The sequence below is a fragment of the Schistocerca piceifrons genome, chromosome 10 (genome assembly GCF_021461385.2).
Source record: "Schistocerca piceifrons isolate TAMUIC-IGC-003096 chromosome 10, iqSchPice1.1, whole genome shotgun sequence".
NCBI lineage: Eukaryota > Metazoa > Arthropoda > Insecta > Orthoptera > Acrididae > Schistocerca > Schistocerca piceifrons.
The window spans coordinates 111,284,234-111,306,696 of NC_060147.1; the positions used below are offsets into that span (position 1 = coordinate 111,284,234).

The 22,463-nt window shown below is 40.9% G+C and overlaps 1 protein-coding gene across 1 annotated transcript in view; it reads left to right on the forward strand.

The window, feature by feature from the left end:
* LOC124718959 overlaps positions 1–22,463 on the forward strand; it is a 41,572-nt gene that overhangs the window by 15,267 nt on the left and 3,842 nt on the right. The window contains exons 4-5 of the mRNA XM_047244627.1: positions 4,326–4,484; positions 12,323–12,547. Of these exons, the coding sequence (XP_047100583.1) occupies positions 4,465–4,484; positions 12,323–12,547 (245 nt within the window). The 5' untranslated portion in view covers positions 4,326–4,464. The remainder of the gene's footprint in view (positions 1–4,325; positions 4,485–12,322; positions 12,548–22,463) is intronic.

The following is a 22,463-nucleotide window of genomic DNA, read 5'->3' on the forward strand; positions in this document are numbered from 1 at the left end:
TCATCTACTGTGCCGAACTGGTAACAAACATATCACATTGTGTATTCGCATTAAGAGAGAGGCTTACGCTATGGCAAGTGAACAGGAAGACTTAATGATACATGGTGCTGCAGTAATAATATTAGATGAAATAAGCAGATGAACAAAACAACGTAGTCATCATTGGTGGACAAAATCGTACTGTAGAAGACGTGGTGAGAATCACGTGCTGTGTGAGCAGAATTTGGAAGACAGTTCTGATTTTTGTAACTTCACTAGGATGTTGCGGTCTGATTTTGAAATTGTACTTAATGTTATAGGGTCAGTTGTTTCAAGCAAGGATACAAATTTCAGAAAAGCGATTCCTGTCATCATCATCATCCCTGCCCCCCCTCCCCTTACAACAGGAGATTACTATCAAAGGCTTGCATATTTATCCCACACTTCAAAGCCAGCCATTTCTCAAACAGTTCCTGCAGTTTCTGAGGATTTGATTGAAGGACTGAAGGATTATTTGAATGTACTTCAGTTATGTCAATAGCACTGAAACACATTTAATTGATGATATATTTATTTTATTTTCATATCAAATTAATCCATATTATAATTTTGAACAAGAAAAACTTCTTTAGCCTCAAGGTCAACCCACACTTCCAATGAATTTCTCAGGGGAATGTGATGTAGATGATCCCTTTGCCACATCGACATTTACTACTGACTGGTGCCTCCTACCTACATTCATTTCTGCCTTGTAGAAATAGTCATAAAAGTTTTTGTTGGTGATTGTCATCATCATCGTGGCCGCCGCCACCATTTCATAGGATGGTAGCTCACATAACTAGCTGATGATACATTTTTCCAAAGACAGGTAATGAATCCCGCCGTTTTCGTTGTTGTTGCTGGATTATTGAGAAATGGGAGATCTAATTTTTTTAACTGCATTGCTGCTGCTACTGCCAAGCAATGCAGCAATTTTTTGTAGGGAGTCATGCTCCTGTTTACTATTTTTATAACTATGACTTCAAACATTCCAGAAGCACTCCCCTGCCTCACAGTGTGACAAGTTCATAAATTTTGTTTCTTGACCATTCCATTTCGTAAGGAACACATGAGAAGATAAGTAGCAACACTACGAACTGAGCAAAAACACACTAGTGCTGCATTTTGTGGTAGCAGGACACAAACAGTATTATTCCTTTGATCTGTACTGACTCAACCATGGAATACTGGTCTTGCGTTGATAATGTGTTGCGAGCATCAGTAGTCCAGTACCAGTCACGAACATTGTTGCACAACATGTTTCAAGCTCTGTGTGAAAGCAGCTTTAGAACCTGCTGAAGAGGTAGACCAAAGATCTTCTTAATTTGATCAAGTCACCTGCTCGCTGCTCTCCCTGCGGTGTTGGGGGCTAGAACAGACTCGTGGCCCTTCCTTGCCTGTCGTAAGAGGCGACTGATAGGAGTCTTTTTTTATTGGGTCAGTTTTTTTTTTACCTTGGTCTTGTGATTGTTCTTCAGACTTTTGAAAGTTTTTGCTGTTTTCTTTTATTGATGCATTGGCATTTTAAATGCTGATCCCGCTTTCCCAATTTTACCAAAGTGTGTGCTGTTTGGGGAAGGGCGCCTTCCTGTGGTGCATTATCTCCCCACTGTGCGCTGTTATCTATTGCACCTACGAACCAAGTGGGTCTACCTCTGCACCCAGAATCCAGTGCAGTAGCCAGTCTGTTGTGGTGGTGTTGTCGTGTACCCTCTCGATGATAACCCCCTGACAATGCAGCGATTGCACTGCTGATGCCTGATCTGTGACTTCCCTGTATCAGCCAAGGAGTAGGTCCCTGTCCACTTCGGGGTACCGGGACTCTTAGGCAACAGCTACTGTGCCAGGTGGCCTTTGGCTTGGCAAGGTGTCGTTCACAGAGAGATACTCCAATAGGAGTGAGTGGCATCGCAGCGGAAGATCCGCAGTGAAGTGGATCTAACTGAATGGTGGCCGTGTCAACACGACCGTCTTATCAGTCAGGAACAGTGATTTTAATGCAGAAGTTTACACTCATATGGCATTTGTGTCATTGACTGTGCCTCAAGATGAGAGCCAGGCAAGGACAAATGGAAGTGTACAGTTTGCTGAGTCCTTGGTTTGTTCCCGCAGTGACGGCAGCTCTTTGGCTTCATTGAAGCAAATGTTCTTCATTGAAAATATTGAAGATGGGTTTGGGGAGGTTGTGACAACAGAGTAGGTGAGAAATAGATCCTTGCTGATCAAAACATCGCGTCAGCCAATCAATGAGCACTTTAGGCCTGCGTCAAATTAAGAGATATACCAGTCACCATTTATCCTGATAACAAGCTCAGTAGAGTTCAAGGTGTTATATTCAATTGGGACCTAAATGCTACAAACTGATGAAGAGCTGTGTAACTAATCTGGTGTGGCATGGAGTCCATTTTATTCGCTACATCCAGAAGAGACCCGAGAGTACTAGAATGGACACTGGAGTTTTTGTCCTATCCTCGACAGCGTCATTTTACCTGAGAAGGTTAAGGTCATGGTTTATAGGTTTGATGTCAGGCGTTACTTTCCGCCTCAGATGAGATGTTTTAAATGCCAAAAGTTTGGACACATGTCCTCCCATTGTTGTAACGAGGCTATCTGTAGGGCATGTGGATGGGTGTATCATGAGGCCAGCACTTGTGAGCAACCACCTCAATGTGTCAACTGTCCAGAACCGAAAATTCAAGAGTAGACCACCCGTCTTACCAAGATGCAAGGAAAAGTTTGAAAGATTTCTTTTGACTAATAAGATCTCCAATTTTGCAGCTGTCTTATCACAGTCCCCACCTCACACATGACAAGGTCTCGCACGACACTCCCTGCCCTGGCCGTATTCCAGAGCCTGCACCACAGTTGGGAGAGGGAATGTCAGCTCTCTCCCTACACCCATAGCACCGGTTGTTCCCACACCACTGGTGCGGCCCGAGATGGCTAGTCATCATCTGGCATCAGAAGTAAGGACACCTGTCAAGGTGGTCCACTCTCAAGTCAAGGACCAGCAGACACAACCTGTGAGTCCAAGAAAAGTACTGTCCTCTTCTCTCCTGGAAGATAAAGTGGGGAAAAATTCACAGAAATCCAAGTCTTGGAAGGATAAGAAGATATATAAGCTACTTTCTGAGGCTTTGATGCTCCACTTCCCAGCCCTGCAGCCATCGAGCCTATGCACATGGATGACAGATCATGCAATCAGGTGGACCGTGACCTGGTATTGAAGCAATCGCCCCCATCTTTTCCATTTGCCATTTACTCAGACCTGACTCCAGCACTTCTTCAATGGAATTGTAGTGGCTACTATCACCATTTGACCAAACTCCATCACCTAATGGCTACTTACTCAGTAATTGGCATAGAACTTCAAGAAACACAGTTTACAGCAACACACCTCCCTGCTTGGAAAAACTACCAACACTCCTGTACCAATCACGTTAATGTCGAGAGAACATCTGGTGAGGTCTGTACCCTCATGTGTTGTGATGTTTCCAGTTGATGGGCTTGCTGCAAAAACCAGATAAGTCCATTTCTGGTCAAAAATGAGATGTTATTGGCATGAGATATAACATCAGAATGTGCATCTTCTGGTGCAAGAACCAGACTTTTGTTGAATGATCTGAATGAGATATGCAGGGTTGCATTTGGTGGAAGAAACAGATTAGTCCTAGACTTGGCTGGTTCTTGCACCAGTAGGTGGCAGCACTAGCGTGGCAGGCTGTTGTGTTGTTTACATGGCTGCATGTGAAGTTGAAGTTGTTCAGATTGTGCGTTTATCTGCATTTATCTGTAGTGTATATTGTGTTTAAGACATGTCCTCCGATGATTCACACAGTGATAGTGAATATGAACATGTAACTAGGAAAAGAAAAGGTGATTCTAGTAAATGGAAAAGAAACAGAGACAAACTGAAAAGGCTATGTGGTGAGTCATATGTCACATGTAGTGGCAAGGTTATTCCAGCTTGTGAAACTGGGCCTGCATGCAACTGCAAAACAAAATGTTTATATGTACTTGATACAAAGGAAAAACAGGAAATACTGGCAAAGTTTAACTCACTTTCAACAAAAGAAGCTCAGGATGCGTTTTTGTGTGCATCGATTACACCAAAGCAAGTTGGTCGGCGAAGGCCTAGAAAACGTGAAGATTCACAAGTGCGTAACTTCACATACATTTACACACATATGTATTTGTGTAATAACATGCAGTGAAGTAATATTAGCCCAAAATAATATGTGTTTTTAAAACAAGGAAACCGAATTTATTCACGAAAGTTTTTGAAATAATATTTTATGTCTTTCCAGGTTCCGCTTAAAATCCAACAACATGTAATATGCAAAAAAGCTTTCTGCAGCCTTCATGGGATAAAGAAGGCACGGGTTGAATGTCTAGCTTCATTTGCATCCGAAAATATTGGTCCACCCGCAGATCATAGAGGAAAACATGAAAACAGGCCTAACAGAGTGAGTGATAATGACTTAGAAAATGTTATAAATCACATAAAACAGTTTCCTGCACAAACATCACACTACAGTAGAGCAGATAATATCAAGAAAGTATTTTTACCTCCAGAATTGAATGTAAAAATAATGTATGAGTTATATTTAGAACAGCATGAGGCAGATGTTTTTAAGGCCTTAAAACCAGGTGAGAAAGTGCAAAACTGTAGGGGAACATATGACTATTATTATAGATGTTTTAAAGCTAATTTCAGTATTTCATTTGGACACCCAAAAAGTGACACTTGTGAGAAGTGTGATTCTTTAAAGAAATTAATAGAAGATTGTACTGATGATTTGGAACACAAAAGAGAGCTTGAACTCGAGAAGGAACTACATTTGCGAAAGAGTGAAGTATTCTGTGAACGACTTGGGGAAGAAACTAAAAGGGCTAGGGAAGATAAAGCTGTTGCATGTTTAGCATTTGATTACCAGCAAAATTTGCCACTTCCAGTACTCCCTTCAACAGATGTATTTTATCTGAGACAACTGTGGATGTACAACTTTAATATACACTGTTGTAGCAGTGGAAAGGTTCACATGTTCATATACACAGAATGTGATGGCAATAAAGGTCCTGATGAAGTTATTTCCTGTTTAGATTGGTACTTTAAACATGTCATTCCCCCTGATACAAATGAAATTGTATTATTTTCAGATAACTGTGCTGCCCAAAACAAAAGCAAAAGACTTCTACAGTATCTCTTCAGTCTTGCACATACTACAAATTTCAGAAAATTACACATTACTTTCCAGAGCAGTGACATTCATTTTTGCCTTTTGATAAGTACTTTGGGAACGTTGAAAAGAGGAAAAGGGTTGTAAATAGATTGCACCTTTCTGAAGAGTGGCATTCACTTGTTAGAAAAAAGTCTAAATCCTTTACTGTTGTTCCTGTGAAACAAAACCTGTTCAAAAGTTACAAAGACCACATTAAACAGTTTTTTTTAAAGCAAATAGGAAAACAAAACACAATGAGCTTTTCAAAATTTCACAATATAAAATATTGCAGTACAGTTATATTCACAAATACATATTTAAAGCCAGCCAAAATCAACACATGACTGTTAGTCAGAGTCTGCACCACTAAAGAAGGCAATAAAAGGTGACATTACCTTCCCATAGGAATCACTGTATGGTGGTCCTTTACCACTTAAAAGGCACAAATGTGATTATGTCATGAAATTGGTTAGAAAGTACATTCCTACTGCAGATATGGGTTTCTATGAAAAACTGTTACCCTCTGCAGGAAATGATGATGGTGAACATAGCCCAAATGAAATAGAGTAAGAATATTTTAAAATGACCATGAAGTACTTTAACTGTAAATCAAGTAGGTGAACAAAATGTTCTGAGACTGTAGATTTTATATTTAGTTAATGAGAATATCCTTAAAAAATTTACTTCGCGACAGAATAGTTTACGTTATAAGGCATGCAAAACAATGTATAATTTTTCTGACAAAAAATATTGTAAAATGTCGTAATTAATAAAAAGTAAATTGATTCATTATTTGTTGTTATTTTGTTTTCATGTTATTTATGTCCAATTTTGCATGCAGTATTTCAGATTATAAAGTCTTTGGTGCAAAAACCTGGTAAATCCAAATATTTATAATTGCAATTTTGATTTATTTATGTGTATATTTTTAATCAAAATTTTATATATTGCACATAAAATACAGGGCTATAAGTCAATAACATTGTCTTATATAATTTCTCAAAAATACACACCTTCTGTAGATGTCGAACTTTGTTTTTCAGTTTTCTCAGAATGTGTATTTTCTGACTTGCCTGGTTTTTGCAACAAACACTTCAATTAGCAGATGCCCTGTACCACTGCACTAGTGGCCGTGGCCGTTAGTGTCTACCTGTCAGTTTGGATGACAATATGTAATGTTTATCTACCCCCAGATGGATCTTTCTGTTATCATAAGGTATTAAAATGGGGTAGTGACACTGTGTCTCACAGAGGCCGAATACTGGAACATCTTTTTTCAGAATTTGGTATCCCCTGCCTACCCAGCACTGGAGCTGCAACACATTTCACTATGGCCCATGGAATGTTTTCAGCTGTTGACCTTGCAGTCAGAGTATCTTACCCCAGATTCAGTAGTGCATCCATGGCAACCTTTGTGACAGTGATCATTTTCCTGTTGTTCTCTCCCTTTCCACTCACAGACATCTAGAACATGCCCCACATTGGTCACTTTGGAAAGCTGACTGGCAGGGTTTCTCCTCTGCAGCCACTTTTGCAGCCAGTCGTGTGACAGATATCGACAAACTGGTACAGGATACTATTGATACTACTGCTCGTGCTGCAGCAGCAACAATGTCCTACTCCTCTGGCTTGTCCTGACGACTGCCAGTGCCACAGTGATCTGAAGATACAGCAACAGCTATTAGGAAATGAAATGTCACAGGGTGCTTAAACCGCACAAGCGCTGCCCCTCTATGGATAATTTAATAGCATTCAAGAGACTCCGGGTGAAAGCATGGTTTTTAATAAAGGAAAGGAAGCAGGAGGGTTGGGAGCAATGTGTCTCAACCATACAATCCCACACCCCATTCTCCCCACTCTGCTGCATTTGTGGCCATCCACCACCCACAGTGGTTCCTGGCATCCTTGTCAGTGGTTACATCTGCACTGATCCCGTGGTACTTGCCGAATGTTTTGCTGCACACTTCACTGATTACAGTAATTACCATCCTCATTTTCTGACCTAGAAACACCTTTTTAAATGCCATACACTATCTTTCCATGCACACAGCTCTCTATCATATAATGCCCCTTTTAGTGAATGGCAACTTCACAGCACTTTGGCTGAGTGTCACGATATGGCCCATAGACCCAACAACATCCACAACCAAATGCTAGACCACCTTTGTGCTGACAGCATGAAACATATCCTTGGGCTTTCTAATCACATTTGGCAGGAGGGAATATTTCCCTCTCAATGGCAGGAACGTATCATTATTCCTGCCCTGAAACCGGGAAAGGACCCACATATTTTAACTAACTACTGGCCAACCTCTCTGACAAATGGGCTGTGTAAGCTATTCGAACGAATGGTCAACCCCTGACATTCTTGGTGTCTTGAAGCATATATCACGATTCCAAAGTGGCTTTCGAGCTTTCCGGTCCACTACAGATCATCTTGTTTGTTTGAATTCTGCAGTGTGCAATGCTTGTGCACATCGCCAAGATCTGATTGCTGTGTTTTTTTGACCTACAGAAGGCATACAATACCACCTGGTGGCATCACATCCTATCTACACTGCATGAGTGGGGTTTCTGGGGCTGTTTACCCATTTTTATCCAGAATTTCCTATGTCTCAGATTTTTTCGGGTGCAGATAGATTCGACTCTCAGCAACCGTATGTCCTGGAAACTGGAGTCCCTCGGGGATCGGTTCTGAGGGTAATGCTGTTTGCTATCGACATCAAAGTTATTGTAAATGCAGTGGGCCCCACAGTCCTTCCATCGCTGTACTTAGACATTCCTCATAGGGCGTGGACCGCCCACAGTTCATCTGAGATTTTACAAAGCGATGATTTTATCCCACTTGTACAATGGATATGTTGCCCGCCGGTCAGTAGTACCGTCTGTATTGAGCCTGCTTGGCATTCTTCACCACACTGGCATGCGGTTGGCAACAGGGGCCTTCCGTATGAGCACTGTTGACAACCTCCTAGTGGAAGTGGGTGTCCCACCTCTGCAGGTTAGATGACAGCAGCTTCTGGTAAATTACGTAGTCACAGTCTGTCAGATGACTGCCGACCCGTCACTCAACTCTGTTCCACAACCAGCATTTCAAACTGTTTGCGCATCGCTCAAAACTGGGAAGACGGGCTGTGAATCCGACTTTATATTCTGCTGGAGTACCTCCAGCAGCCTCCATTAGTTAGCCTGTGTTCTTAGAACTCCCTCTTGACAACCCCCTGCCTCTCCCTCCACCCCCTCCCTGTGGGCGGTACCCTGTCCTGTTATACGGATGGACCTCTTTTGTGGCTTCAAAAAGAATGCTGATACTACCCTTCCCTGACACCTTTTCCATTCAGTCTTCCATGTTTATTCTAATTCAGTATGCATCTACACAGACGGATCGAAAGTCAACGACAGTGTCAGTTTCGCTTTTGCACGTGCAAGGGAACATGCGAAGCAGTCTCTGCTGAGTGCCTGCATTGCATATGCTGCTGAGTTGGTTGCCATCTCTCAGGCTTTGCGGTATGTCAAATCCCAGGCTATGACGAACTTTCTGATCTGTAGCGATTCCACGAGTTCCTTAAAAGGTATAACCCCGTGCTATCCCAAAAATCTTTTGGCCGACAACATCCAGGACCTACTGGCTGACCTGTAAAGTTCTGGAAAGACAGTGACCGACCTTCATCTGGACACTGAGCCCAATAGGCATTCCAGGAAACGAACTTGCTGACTATCTAGCTAAAGACACAACTGCAGGAGATCAACTTGATGTCAGAATGTCTGGCTCAGATTTTAGATGAGAACTTCGACGCAATATTTTTAGGCTCTGGGAATTGGAATGGCAGGCTACTATGACCCAAAACAAGTTGAAAGTGATTTAAGGGTGAGAAAGGTGTAGAATACATCTTTCCAGGTCTCTTGGAAAGGTGCGATTCTGTTGAGTACGCATCGGCCACACGAGGCTTACCCACGAGTTCCTTCTGCATCAGGAAGATCCTCCTCACTGCAGCTGCGGTAGTCTACTGATGACAATGCACGTTCTTATCAAGTGTGCACTGCTGGCCAATCTGCGGCACTCTCTCAGCTTGCCTGCCTTGCTACCTCAGATGCTTGTGGATGGTGTGACAGCCACTGCCAAAATCTGTGTTTCCTTAGGGAGATCAGATTTTTTTCTAACCTATAATATTCTTTCACTTCAAGTGTTAGGGGTCGTAGTGGGGGCAAGAGCATCCCCTGTGGCTGGTACCCACCAAGCAACCATAGATTCCTCTCCTCCCCTCTTTGCTTGTTGTGTCTTTAGATTCTCTTGTGCAAGATGCTGCAGATTATTTCTGTTTCCTTTTACCTATTGTGTTAAAACCACTGTCATGCCCTTTTAAACTCTTTTACTTGCTTATATTTAGTTTGAGCAGCCAAGTCCCCATTTTCTGTCTTTCTATGTGTTTCTCTCATGATAAGGAGGGACTAATGACCCAGCAGTTTAGTCTTTTAGCTACATAATTGTCATCAATCCTGCTTGCTGCTCTACCCCTCAGTCTCTTGCCCTTGTTCTTTGCCTGTGTGATTATTTTCTGTAGGTTTTCTCAATCTGTTCTAACAATGTGAACAAAGAAATGAAAAAAATTTTGGCTGACAAGAGAAGAAAGGCACCTTGAGACACTGAAGTGCTCAATAATGGACACATTAGTTCTTTTTTTTGGTCCATTTTATGTGCAGCATACTACGTGAGCACCACAGTCCAAATGCGTAGGTATGCTAGTATCTGGGCTTAAGTGTCCATGTTTCACAACCATAACATAAGATAGAAAATGCAGGTGTTCAACAAATCAGACCTTTGTGCTCTGTTCTGCCACATCTTCATAAGCTTCTCCATAGGCAGTAACACTAGCATTATCTGTCGTTTTATTTCATCTTCAGTTTCCTGTGTCACAGATGGTTGATCCAATATACATGAAAGAATGCGTGGCTTCCAGTTCCGATAATCAAGCTGTGAGTTGAAACTGTGCTCCTCAATCAATTATGAGTCTGGATTTTCTCAGATTTAGGCGCAATCCATATGGTAGACTAATGTCCTTTAGTTTTGTTAGTATCTTAGCAAGTTCATCTTTGTTGTTGGTAAAAGTACGGTGTCATAAGCAAATTGGAGTTTGTTAATAGTTCTTCCACAAATTGAGATGCCTTTAGTTCATCCATCAAGAGCATTCCTAATGACATGTTCTGCATATATATTTTACAGTTGGGGGATAAAAGACAACCGTTTCTTAAACCTTTTGATACACTGAAGATGTAAGATTTATCAGTATTTGTACTGACAACTGCGAGGTGATTATTTTAAAGATTTCTGATCAGTGCTGTCAGTGATATGTAGTGTACTACTTACTTGGATATGTAGATGATTATTATTTCAATGCAGTCACACTAAAAGTAGGTAGAGTGCACGCAGAATAATGTGGCTGATAGATGTGCAGTTGGCGGGGCAAGCTCGGGGAGAGCAGTAGTGGTGCAGGTTGAAGGCAGGTGAAGTAAGGGAAATGCTGTTCTAAACTGTAGTGTGTGCTTTTGTAAATATTAAGGGGAGCCTCTCTACACTCACTGTTGCATTGTGACCATCCAAAAAGATCTTCTGTCACCTCTGATAACAGTGTTTTTGGCCACTTATGTTTCTACCTATGGTTGTGATCATAGTTTCCCTGAGTAAGGCTGAAAGGATTGTTAGAGTGCCTAAGAGCTCCTGTATAGTCATGTGGTGAGTTTTTGAATACTTCCTTGAGGGTTTCAAGGCAATTTTTATTGTGAAGATCCACAGTGCAGGTGTAGCATGAAGCACATCTAATGATGCCTAGCAATTTGTTCTGCAAGATTGCAGGCATGTAGGAACCGTGTATCTCCGGATGTGAGCTGTGTACATCATCAGAGGTCTAATCAGTGCCTTGTCTATGAACCTACACACCTTCCTATTCAGTGTAAGTCCCTGTTGAGCATTCCGTAGAGTTGTTTGAGTGTCACATGCATTCTGTTGGCAATGTATTCTATGTGGTCACCCAATATAAGTTTCCAGTCCAGCCAGACACAGAGGCATCTGGCTTTCTCTCGGAAACGTAGTGGGCATGCATGTAGTGTTACCTGTCTACAGTGTTGCTGCTTGTGCAGTAGCTTCGGTCTGCATGTGAACAGAACTGCTGCACACTTGTCAACGTTTACTTTAATACGCCGTTGTTCCAGCCAAGGCTCAGCAGTTCTGAGAGCTTCCTGTATTCATGAATTTACATTTGATGGTTTCCAGTCTTGCACAAGGATGGCTGTGCCATCCACATAGATGGCTAATGTCGTGTTTTGTGTTGCTGGAAAGTCATTAATGTAGAGGTTGAACAAGAAGGGCTCCAGAATGCTTCCCTGGGGTACCCCAACTTAGATACCATTTTGTGTCGATTGTTTGCCCTGCACGTCAGTGTTGAAACATCAGTTTGTGAGATATGAGTATGAGCCATACGAGTCCATCAGGAAGCCAGCATCACTTAGTTTGCATATAAGGCCATTGTACTAGAGATGGTCGAAAGCTTTTTTGATGTCCAGGAACACGACCACTGTGGCTTTGTTCATTTTGTAGCCATGTGTTAGGATGTTCAACTACGCGGAGGAGTTGTTGTGTTGTTGAGTAGTGATTGCTAAAGCTGAATTGCCCTGGTCTTAGGGTGTCTTAGGGTGTCATTGATGATGCATTGCCTAGTCGTTCCATGAGTGCTAGTACTGCAAGTTATACAGGAGAGCTTTGAAGTTTGAAAGATAGGAGCAGACGTACTGGTGGAAGTAAAGCTTTGAGGGTGGGTTGTGCTCAGATAGCTCTGTTGGTAAGGCAAAGGTCCTGGGTTCAAATTCTTGTCTGGCACACTCTTCTGAACCCTCACCCTCTCGACACCGAAATCTGTATTAGATTGCAGTTTAATTCTGTGATACCTTTTCTAGTTGTTGTTCATAATTTTATGATTTACACCAAAGATGCTCTGGGTCATATATGACTACCAGAAATAAAATTCATTATGTTTTCCCCTCCCCTCTTGTTCCCATACAAATGATAGCACTCTTGTGGTTTGTTCCAGACTGGATGTGTCATGTTGCACATGGCTTGGTCGAGCCCTGATGTCCTACCTTGCCAGGCTGCCACGACTTCACAAATTGGTCATGGAGGAAATAGAGTTTCCCAATTTGCAGCCAGGCCTGAGCAGTATCCTCCAGTTGTCGGGTATCCAATGCCTGATACTCAACTTTTCCAACATTACAGGAGTGCCCTTTGATAAGTTTCCAGGAAGGCTTGTCAGTCTCAGGTAAGGAAAGATGTAAAACTGCATGATTACTCTGCAATTCACTCTCAGGTTCCAAGTAGAAGAGTCATTCAATGACTTTCACACTTACCCTACCGTTCCACTCTGATAACATGTAGGAAAAATGAACACCTTAATCTTTTCCTTCAAGCTCCTTGTTCTCTTGTCTTATCGTATTGGTCATTTCTCGCTATATAGGTCAGAGTCAACAAAATGTTTTGGTTTTCAGAGGAGAAAGTTAATGATTATAATTTTGTGAAGAGATATTGCTGCAGCAAGAAATCCCTTTGTCATGACAAAAATTACCACCCTAGCTTATTTATTGTACCTGTGAGAAGTGTGACTGATGATTTGAATGTATTTATACATTGTGGTGACAAGTCTTGGGATAACGATATGCCCGGGTACAGATGGCGCTAGTGTCGTGTACACAATATTTAAAAGGGCAGTGATAGGTGGAGCTGTCATTTGCACCCAGGTGATTCATGTGAATGTTTCCGACATGATTATGGTCACACAGTGGAAATTAACGGACTTTGAACACGGAATGGTAGTTGGAGATAGATCTCCTTGTCTGAAATCGTTAAGGAATTCAATATTCTGAGATCCACAGTGTCAAGAGTATGCCAAGAATACCAAATTTCGGGCATTATTTCTCACCACAGACAACACAGTGGCCGATGACCTTCACTTAATGACAGAGAACAGCAGCATTTGTGTGGAGTGGTCAGTGCTAACAGGCAAGCAACACTATGTCATTGTGTGAAATAACCAGAGAAATCAGTGTGGGATGTATAAGAAACATATCTATTGGGACAGCGCGGCAAAATTTGGCGTTAATGGGCAGTGGCAGCAGACGACCAACACAAGTGCCTTTTCCAGAATGAGATTTTCACTTTGCAGCGGAGTGTGCGCTGATATGAAACTTCCTTGGCAAAGGTCCCGAGTTCAAGTCTTGGTCCGGCACACAGTTTTAATCTGCCAGGAATTTTCACAAGTGCCTTTTCTAACAGCACAACATTGCCTACAACACCTCTCCTTTGCTCGAGACTGTATCAGTTGTACCCTAGATGACTGGGACACTGTGGTCTGGTCAGCCGAGTCCCATTCAGTTGGTAAGAGAATGTGGTGCAGATCTCACAGAGCCATGGACCAAAGTTGTCAACAAGGCACTGTACAAGCTGGCGGCAGCAGCTATATAACCTGATCACTGAGTGGAAATGGCTATGTTCTGCTACTTGGAGGCCATTTGCAGCCCTTCATGCCCCAAACAACAATACAAATTTTTATGGATGACAATGCACCATTTCAACGGGTCACAATTATTTGCGATTGATTTGAGGAAGATTCTAGACAGTTTGGGCAAACGATCAGGCCACCCAGATTGCCCTACATGAATCCCATCGAACATTAATGGGACATAATAGAGAGACCAGTTTTTGCACAAAATCTTGCACTGGCAACACTATTTAATTATTGGAAGACTGTAGAGGCAGTGTGGTTCAATATTTCTGCAGGGGACGTCAAACGACTTGCTGAGTCTTGGACCGGAGTTTGATTCCCAGCAGTTACAGGGTTTTTCTCCTGGAAGATGACTGGAATGGAAAGAAAATTCTTGTGATCAAAATCAGAATCGAACATAACGTGTAATTTCTAGAACTCCTTGTCGTCCATGAAATATGGAGGGGGGGGGGGGGGGGGGGTCATAACCCCGCAACTCTCCACCCCTATACACCAGATCCATGCCTGCATCTACTTCTCATCCACCTTCCTCCCAAGCACATAAAAGGAGAGTGGCAAATGGCCTGATTATCTGTTAATTAAAATGCAATAGCATAGATAATGCATTTTATGTTTCCACGTTGGAAAACATTTGACCATCCTTTAGCGGAATCTGCAAACCTCCCCTGCAATTTAATTGCTGCTAATTGCTGTTCAATTACATTATCATTTTCTTCACTTTCAGGAATGAGGCTTGTTCTTTCTTAAAGGATCAGTGTGGTATCATAAAAGGGGGGGAATCATTCCGGGTACAGAGGTTCTGCTGCTTTTCGGCAGCAACGCCGACCGGCACCCCCTGCCTGGCAGCTGTACCAGTTCCGCACCCTCTGAGTTGAGCCACAATTGGTGTCATGGATCAAGCATTTAAGAGACCACCCAACTACAGCTTTGCGCAGTAGAGTAGCTCCATTTTTTAAAAAAAATTATTGGTTCTCATTTAGAAACAGCAGCCATTTTTCTTTCAGGCCATAAGCATTCTTTTTCATTTACAAGCATCTATGATTTTTTAAATTATTTTGTAATGGGTCGCCCTTGACCTTTCAAATAACAAGGGTTTAGTTCCACACACATTGGACTGTAAACTAAAACCCTGATCACCTAGTTGAATGTATTCCTTAATATATTTTTAATGGCTCAAAGTTATTGGTCACAAATTTAAAAAAAACTTAATTTTTGAACAGTATTTTTCCAAAGGAGGAGTAATTTCTCAGCCTTAATATTTTTTGTGCTGTTGCACTTCACAGTGTACAGGTTGCATTGCTTAAATCCAGAGAAATTAACACAAAGTCCAAATGAAAATGAAAGTACTTTTACATGTAAGTAGTGGTATCTTTCAGGAGTAACATTATTCGATGTAATCCTCGGCCACAGTGACCGCATTCCAGTCTTGTCCTGAAGCAATTGCATACACTCTTTAAAACAATGCTGTCCATATTTGCGAATGCTGCTTTGATAGCAGTGCATAGAGATGCGACATTAGCGTGCCTCATATTATTGGTACCTCTTTCGAGTACACTCCAAAAATAGTTTTCTAGAGGGTTCAAATGTGGACTATTCAGGAGCCAAAATTCCTTCGACCAGAACATTTCAATGTTATCAGAGAGCCAGTTTTGGACTAAATGGCTCATGACATTCACTACTGATGCCAATTTCCTCAACGATTGCCACGGGTTCTTCGAAATCAGCACCTGAGCCTTTTTGATCACTTCTGCAGTTTGTGACATGCATTTCCTTGAATGAGGTTTCCTCGCTGGGTTGGTGGAACCTTCCCCAGACTTCTCCAAAGCATTATACTTGGCAACAATATCATAAACATTTGATCTTGGGTACCCGAAGTATCAAACTATTTCAGTGGGCGAATGCCCAGCACGAAGACTTTAGATAATCGCAGCTCTTCGGTTGTACTCTGCACTTGTGTGTAACATCTCAGCCATTTTGAGGTTCTGACTGTTTACTAGATGCCTATGGCTTTCAAGAATGCCAATCACGACCTCTGGCAGAAATATGATATGGTGGAAAACTCAAATTGATCTTAAGTGCCACATCCTGTAGTTACTTTTTATAGACTATCAATGGTAAATGGAAATGAGCGTTTGGTGTCATTGGCAGGGAGGCCCCTTGTGGGGCAGGTCTGGTCCCCGTGGTGCAGCTCTTATTACATTTGACACCACACTGTGCGCCGCATGGGGATGAAATAATGATGAAGACAACACACCACCCAATCCCTGAGTGAAGAAAATCTTCGACCCAGCCGGGAATCGAACCCGGGCCCATAGGGCGGCAATCCATCATGCTGACCACTCAGCTATCAGGGTGGACACTATCAATGGTGAGAAAAATGCACTTGAAAAAATAAACTATTTTAAAAAAGGAGTTTTTGAATTTTTTCATTCTTTGGCCTGTGATAACATCCTTAGGGGACCACATAAAAATCTTAAAATTAAACATTTAATAGATCTATGTGGTATCAAACTTCAGTACATATTTCAACTGTGAGATTGAAGCAGAAGTTATGAACAAAAATTACCAATATGAGTCGTACTGTCTTAATATCTGCAATATTTGGACTAATGGTAGTGTGTATAAGTTACATAATTTAAACATTTCTATGGTCACTTTTTTAAAAAAAAAATGAGCCAACTACTTACATTATCCTGTTCACACCTTATTTGTTTTTGCTACACTCTTCATTGAACAGAGTTCACACAGTTTGGGCATTAGATTAAAAATTTGCCCAGTTGCAGTTATAAATTTGATAGGAGACAGCTTCTTCAGTACATTCTTAACAGGCATCCTGATTTACCCTTTTCAACTTTTTTTTAAACGGATCCCTTGGCCCTGGTGAGTAGTAAAATGTAGCATGCGCATCTTGGTTTTCACAATCAATATTATCGGCTTCGGCAATCCACCACTTTTTGCCTTAAACATGAGCCGCTATATCCTTATTTTAAAGTGTCAATGGTAAAAGTTTACCACTATTGGCAGATGTTGATGTGAACTTACACTTGAGAAAGTTGTGTAATTCAGGTATAAAACAATGAAAACATATCGGGTGCCTTTAATCTTCTGACAAGTGTTGAATCTTTCCTCCAAGACATTGGCATAGAGTTCTTGTATTTCCTCACATTTTACAAAAACACAGGTAATCCCTTTACCCATTCTTTACAGAATTTAAACATTTCTTGAGTTGTCAAGATCTGGTTCTCATAGGTCCGCTGCAGACTAGCTTTTGTGACAACTCGCTCTGTTGTACCCTCGACCCCATCACACACATTTTTCCCATAGCATGATGCAAAAAGTGCCATACTGCATGAAGTCCATGGTCTTCTTTGAGGAAGGAGATGTTACTAAGTTTTTGTTTCTATATTGCCTTGCAGCACCATCAGGAAAGAAGATCAGTTTGTTTATTTAAGGGTGGTGCTGTTTTATGTAGTTTGTTAATTGTAGTTGAAAAGCACTGCTGTAGTGTTGTGTCCAAGGTGATCACATATGACATAAAAACGGTGACTCTTTAGTTTATGTTAATCTTTATAATAGAATACAAACGGATGAACTGTGCCCTGTTTGTTTACCCAGTGGTTTCTTCGTACTTCCTCTTGAACAACAAACGAATAGTTCCAAGAACAGTCGGCAAGAACTAAGCATTCGTCAACTGTCAAGATTTGCTTTTTGTCTTCCAGAAATTTACCCTTAACTTGGGCAGTAAAAGGATGCATTTTCAGGTTTTCAAGGTTAGCTACCAACACTTCAAAAAACTCTTCTCGTGGTTTTGTAATTGTTGCCATTTCCATTCTGCCCTGCGTCACCCATTGTTTGTATTCTGTATTGTCAGGTATCAAACCACCTTCTTCTCATTCTTCAACTATGCCAAGTAAAGCTTGCTTGCCTGGACAGTCGTGAAGTTATCTCATTATCATATAATTGTAACTGTCCAAATGGTCTTTATAGTCAACTCTAAGATTGGCACCATCCATCATCAACTTTACATTCTTTCACTTTACATTCTGGTGATGAAAACAAACAAAACTGTATGGGTGACAGATACTCTTGCAACAACACATCATTTTGGTCTCAACTCACAAAAATTTCAACCTTCCAATTTTAATGTCAGGGTTTTCTTTTTTGAATTTAGTGAATAATTCTTTTAAATTACATAATGTTACCCTTTCATGTCTCTGAACCTTAGTACCATTTTCTTTCACAGACACAGAATATTGTTTGGCAGGCATCAAACAACAGTTATTGTCATCTTCATAAAAGCTAACAACCTTTTCATTAGCTTCATTTTTCTTTTTAAGTGCAAGTAGAATTCTCTGCTCTTTCACTAACTGCCTTGTTAATTTAACCAAATGTTCTGACACATTAAATTCACCATTAACTTTTTCTCCTCTCCAAGAATTTGGTAGTAAACTGATAATCGTAACTTTATCCTCTTTTTTTTTTTTTTTTTTTTTAAATATGTCATTTAGTTTTTAGCTTTTCTCTCAAGTTGTCATATTCGGTCAGAGAATTTTCAGACTTCCATCTGGTTTAGTGCAAATTTTCTTTTGAAATGGAACTTCGAAATTTTTTTTTGACAGTAGTTGCCACTTTCTTAATTGTTGCATTCAATGTAAAAGATCTTTTTTCTTTGCTTATTTTTCTAATTTTACTAGCAGGTGATGCACCTAAGATTTCACAAGTTAAATTCACTTTTTTATATTTTCTGGTGAGTCACAAATTTGTTTACCTGAATTATCACTCTCTCTCTCTTTCTTTGTTAATGACAAATATTGTAGAATAACATGTTGGTCACAATGAATTTCCTGACATTATGCTGAGAAAAGGGCATTCACTTTTAGAGTAATAATCTAACATTATTCCTCTCAGACCTTTTGTTATAGGCTTCTTAAGTTTCTTAACTGTGTCCAAGAAAGACTGGCCAGAAGAGTGATGAAATTTCTTTAAGTATTTAATTTCATGGTACTTGGCAGTTGAGTTAACCCCTGAGCCAACTTGTAAGTTAAACAACACGTTCCTTCACTGTAATCTTCAATTAAAGTATATCTTTAGGAAACACCCCATACACACTCTTATGGTATGCTTCACTAATTATAACATGAATAGAACACAGAGACTCCATTGTTAAACTGCCCACTTCAAGAGTTCATTGTTAACTGAGCCGAGTGAACAGAAGAGGAAAGACAACACACAGATTTGTACAGGCTTGTCTGTGAGCCTGTACAGACTTGCAGACGCTATCTTCTAGCCTGCTGAAACTTTCTGCAGAGGATTGTTTCAACAAATAATCATTTATTACTTTAATTCATGTGTTTTTTGTGTGTTTAAATTATATAATTAATTCTGTTTCAGATATTAAAAAAAGTATTTTTTTACTCATATTTGTAATTTTTTTCATAACTTTCCTTTATACTGAAGTTTGATACCATAAAGGTCTATTAAGTGTGTAATTTTCAGATTTTTATCTGGTCCACTAATAAAGATACTGCAGACTTAGGATAAAAAACTACAAAAAATTTGTTTTTTTAAGTAGCGTATGTTTTTAAGTGCTAGCTTGTCACCATTGGTACTGTATAAAAAGTAACTATACTGTGTAATGTAAGAGCGCAAAAGACATTAAGGCTGAGAAATTACTCCTTCTTTGGAAAAGTACTGTTCAAAAATGGAGTTTTTTTAATTTGTGACCAATAACTTTGAGCCATTAAAACATACTAAGAAATACATTCAGCTAGGCGATCATGGTTTTAATTTGTAGTCCAGTGTGTGCTGCAGTAAATACTTCTTATTTGAAAGGTCTGGGACAACCCATTGCTGAATAATTTAAGAAACTGTAGAAGCTTGTAAATGCAAAAAACCGTTTGCAGCCTGAAACAAAAATGGTCGCTGTTTCTGAGTGATAAACAATAAAAAATTTTAAAAAAATGTTTTTGAGCCCACTAAACATTACGGAATTTACCCAGTGAATATCAAATTTTTCTGAGATGGTCACACTACCTCTCTTTCTTTTTTTTTTTTTTTTTTTTTTTTTTTTTTTTTTTTTTTTTTTTTTTTTTTTTTTTTGAGCACTTGATTTGGAATGACTCGTCTTCAGAGACTTGTTTTTTACATGTGTTACATGATTAGTGGCTTGCAATGGTAATCACCATTTTGATTGTCTTTCCTCATGGTCCTTCCATTTAGCTCTATATTCATGCATTGCACAATTTATTGATTCAACTTTCGTCTCTACATTTTTGTTTTATATCATTTTGCACATCCCTTCTGCACTCTTTCAAACACTTAAATCTTGTTTATTTGTCATTTGATAATTCCATTCCGCGTTTCCGTTTCTTGGGTCTTCTTTTTAACAACAAGCGTGTTTGGTTGCCCCTTATCAATCATCTGAAGGTTGGCTGTTCCCATAAACTCAGTGTCTTTTACTTCCTTGCCCACATCTGTTGGGGCGTAGATGGTTTGACCCTTTTCTGCCTTTACCGACTATTAGTTCTGTCTTGTGTGGACTGTGGTTGTCAAGTTTATGGATCAGCTGCCTCGTCCACACTGCTCCTCTTGGACCTGGTTCACCAACGTGGTATCCATTTAGCCACTGGTGCCTTTCGCACTAGCCACGTCAGTAGTCTTCGGGTGAAGCTGGGATCCCTCCCCTTTTGATTTGGCGGTCCCAGCTCCTGGTTTCCTGTGCCATCACTATCTCCTCTTCCCATGCTCACCATTTCCTACTGCATTCTTTTTGTGGCTTCGGGCTGTCACTCATCCACTGTCCTCCTTCGAGTGGGTTTAATAGTTGGGCTCTGCCCACTTCTCTCTGCCATGATTTCCATCTCCCCTCCTTGGCCTCTTCCTCACGTTCTTTCCTAAACAGCCTTCCTTGGTTAGATCCTTAGCCCCGGATTTTCTGGAACCTGGAAGCCTCCATGGTGTTCCACTGTTCGTTCCAGATTCTCTCATGATAGTTTCAGGTTGCGGTTGTTTTTTTATACCGATGGCTCCAAATCTGCCAATCATGTGGGCTATACCTACACGTCTTCTGTTGGTATGGAACACTCTCTCTTGCCTATCACATGTGGGGTGTTTGCTGTGGAATTGATGGCTCCCTATTGGTCCCTCTGCTTCATTAAATAGTCCTCTCTCAACAGAGTTTTGATGTGTATGGATGCAATGAGTGGCCTTCAGGCTAACTACTGGAGTTTTTCCCACCATTCCTTGGTCTCTGCCATCCACGACCTTCTCACTCATCTTTGTGATGCTGTTTGTTCGGTTGATTTCCTTTAGGTTCCCAGCCATGTAGGGATCCTGGGTAATAAGTTTGCTGATTGTTTGGCTGGTAATGGCATCTTAACCCCTCCCATTCTCTGTGACTCCTCTGGCGATGGATTTGCGGCTTTATATTAAATCCCTTTCTGCTCCAATGTGGGAAGCTTCTTGGGGATCTACCCCCTGTCAAATAAATTTTGTGCAATTGAGAAAACTCCCACCACGTGGCTTTCTTCCCTTCGCCTCTCCTGGCGGGAATCTCCATCCTCTGCCATATTCCTGTTGGCCATACTAGGTTGACCCCTTCCTTTGCAGGGCTTCCTTCACGGTAATGCATATTTTGCTGGACTGCCACTGCCATTTGGCTCTTCTTACTAAATAAACCTTTCCATCTTCCTTCTTTCAAATGTTAGTGGACACTCCTTGCATGCTTACATCTGTCCTCAGTTTTCTTCATGAAAGTGGTTTGTCCTCTCAGGTTTGGAATTTGAATTTTCCTTTGGAATTTGAGTCCCTCAGTTAGCTTAGGCATTGGTTATGGAGGCCTTCACCTTGCCTCCACAACAGGCAGGTTCTCCTCAGTTTTTTCCCTACATTTTGGCTGATCTGTTGTGCTGTTCTGTTTCCCCTTGTTTTGTGTTTCCCCATTCTGTCGTGATAATGGTATAGTGTGGGTATCGGGACTGGTCAGTGGTAGTGCTGGTGCCCCACAACATGTAGTGTTTCTGGGGCACACCTGCTCTTCCTCCTGCCATGACATTCCTTTTTTCCTCTTTGTTCGCCCGTTATCCCCTTGGTCGACTGTAGTGTTTGTGTTGTTCCTCCCTTGATTTCTGCCATCTTAAATCATGGGACCGATGACCTCGATGTTCGGTAACCTCCCCCTCCAACCAACCAACCGACCACTATTACCCACTATCATACTGAAGTAGAGCAACTTAACCACATCTTCAGCCTTTTTTTTCATATACAGGATATAATTAAAGCTAAACTTTCAGAATGCTGTAGAAATAACACCACTGGTCAGAATGACATCAACCTGTAATGGAATATTATCAGAGAAGGGGGAAAACATATGGCAGAAGGGAAAAAAAGGTGTGAAAATTGATCAGTAGATAGTGCTTTGTCAAAATATGTAAATGAAAACACCTGTCATGCGCACAACCCATTGAAGTTGGTATAAACCCTCTGGATACATGGCTTTTCTTCCTTTCGTGTCTGCGACGTTCACCGTGACTGTCTCAATGCATGATTGTGCTCTGCTTGTAAAGCTGTTTTAAAAGAATGATGACTGTGCACATGTCGCTCTGCAGAGGTTTAAAAAAAGGCGTTGGTCCGATGACTGCCATGGGTCTGGAGAAAATGATTTAGAAATTTGAAAAGA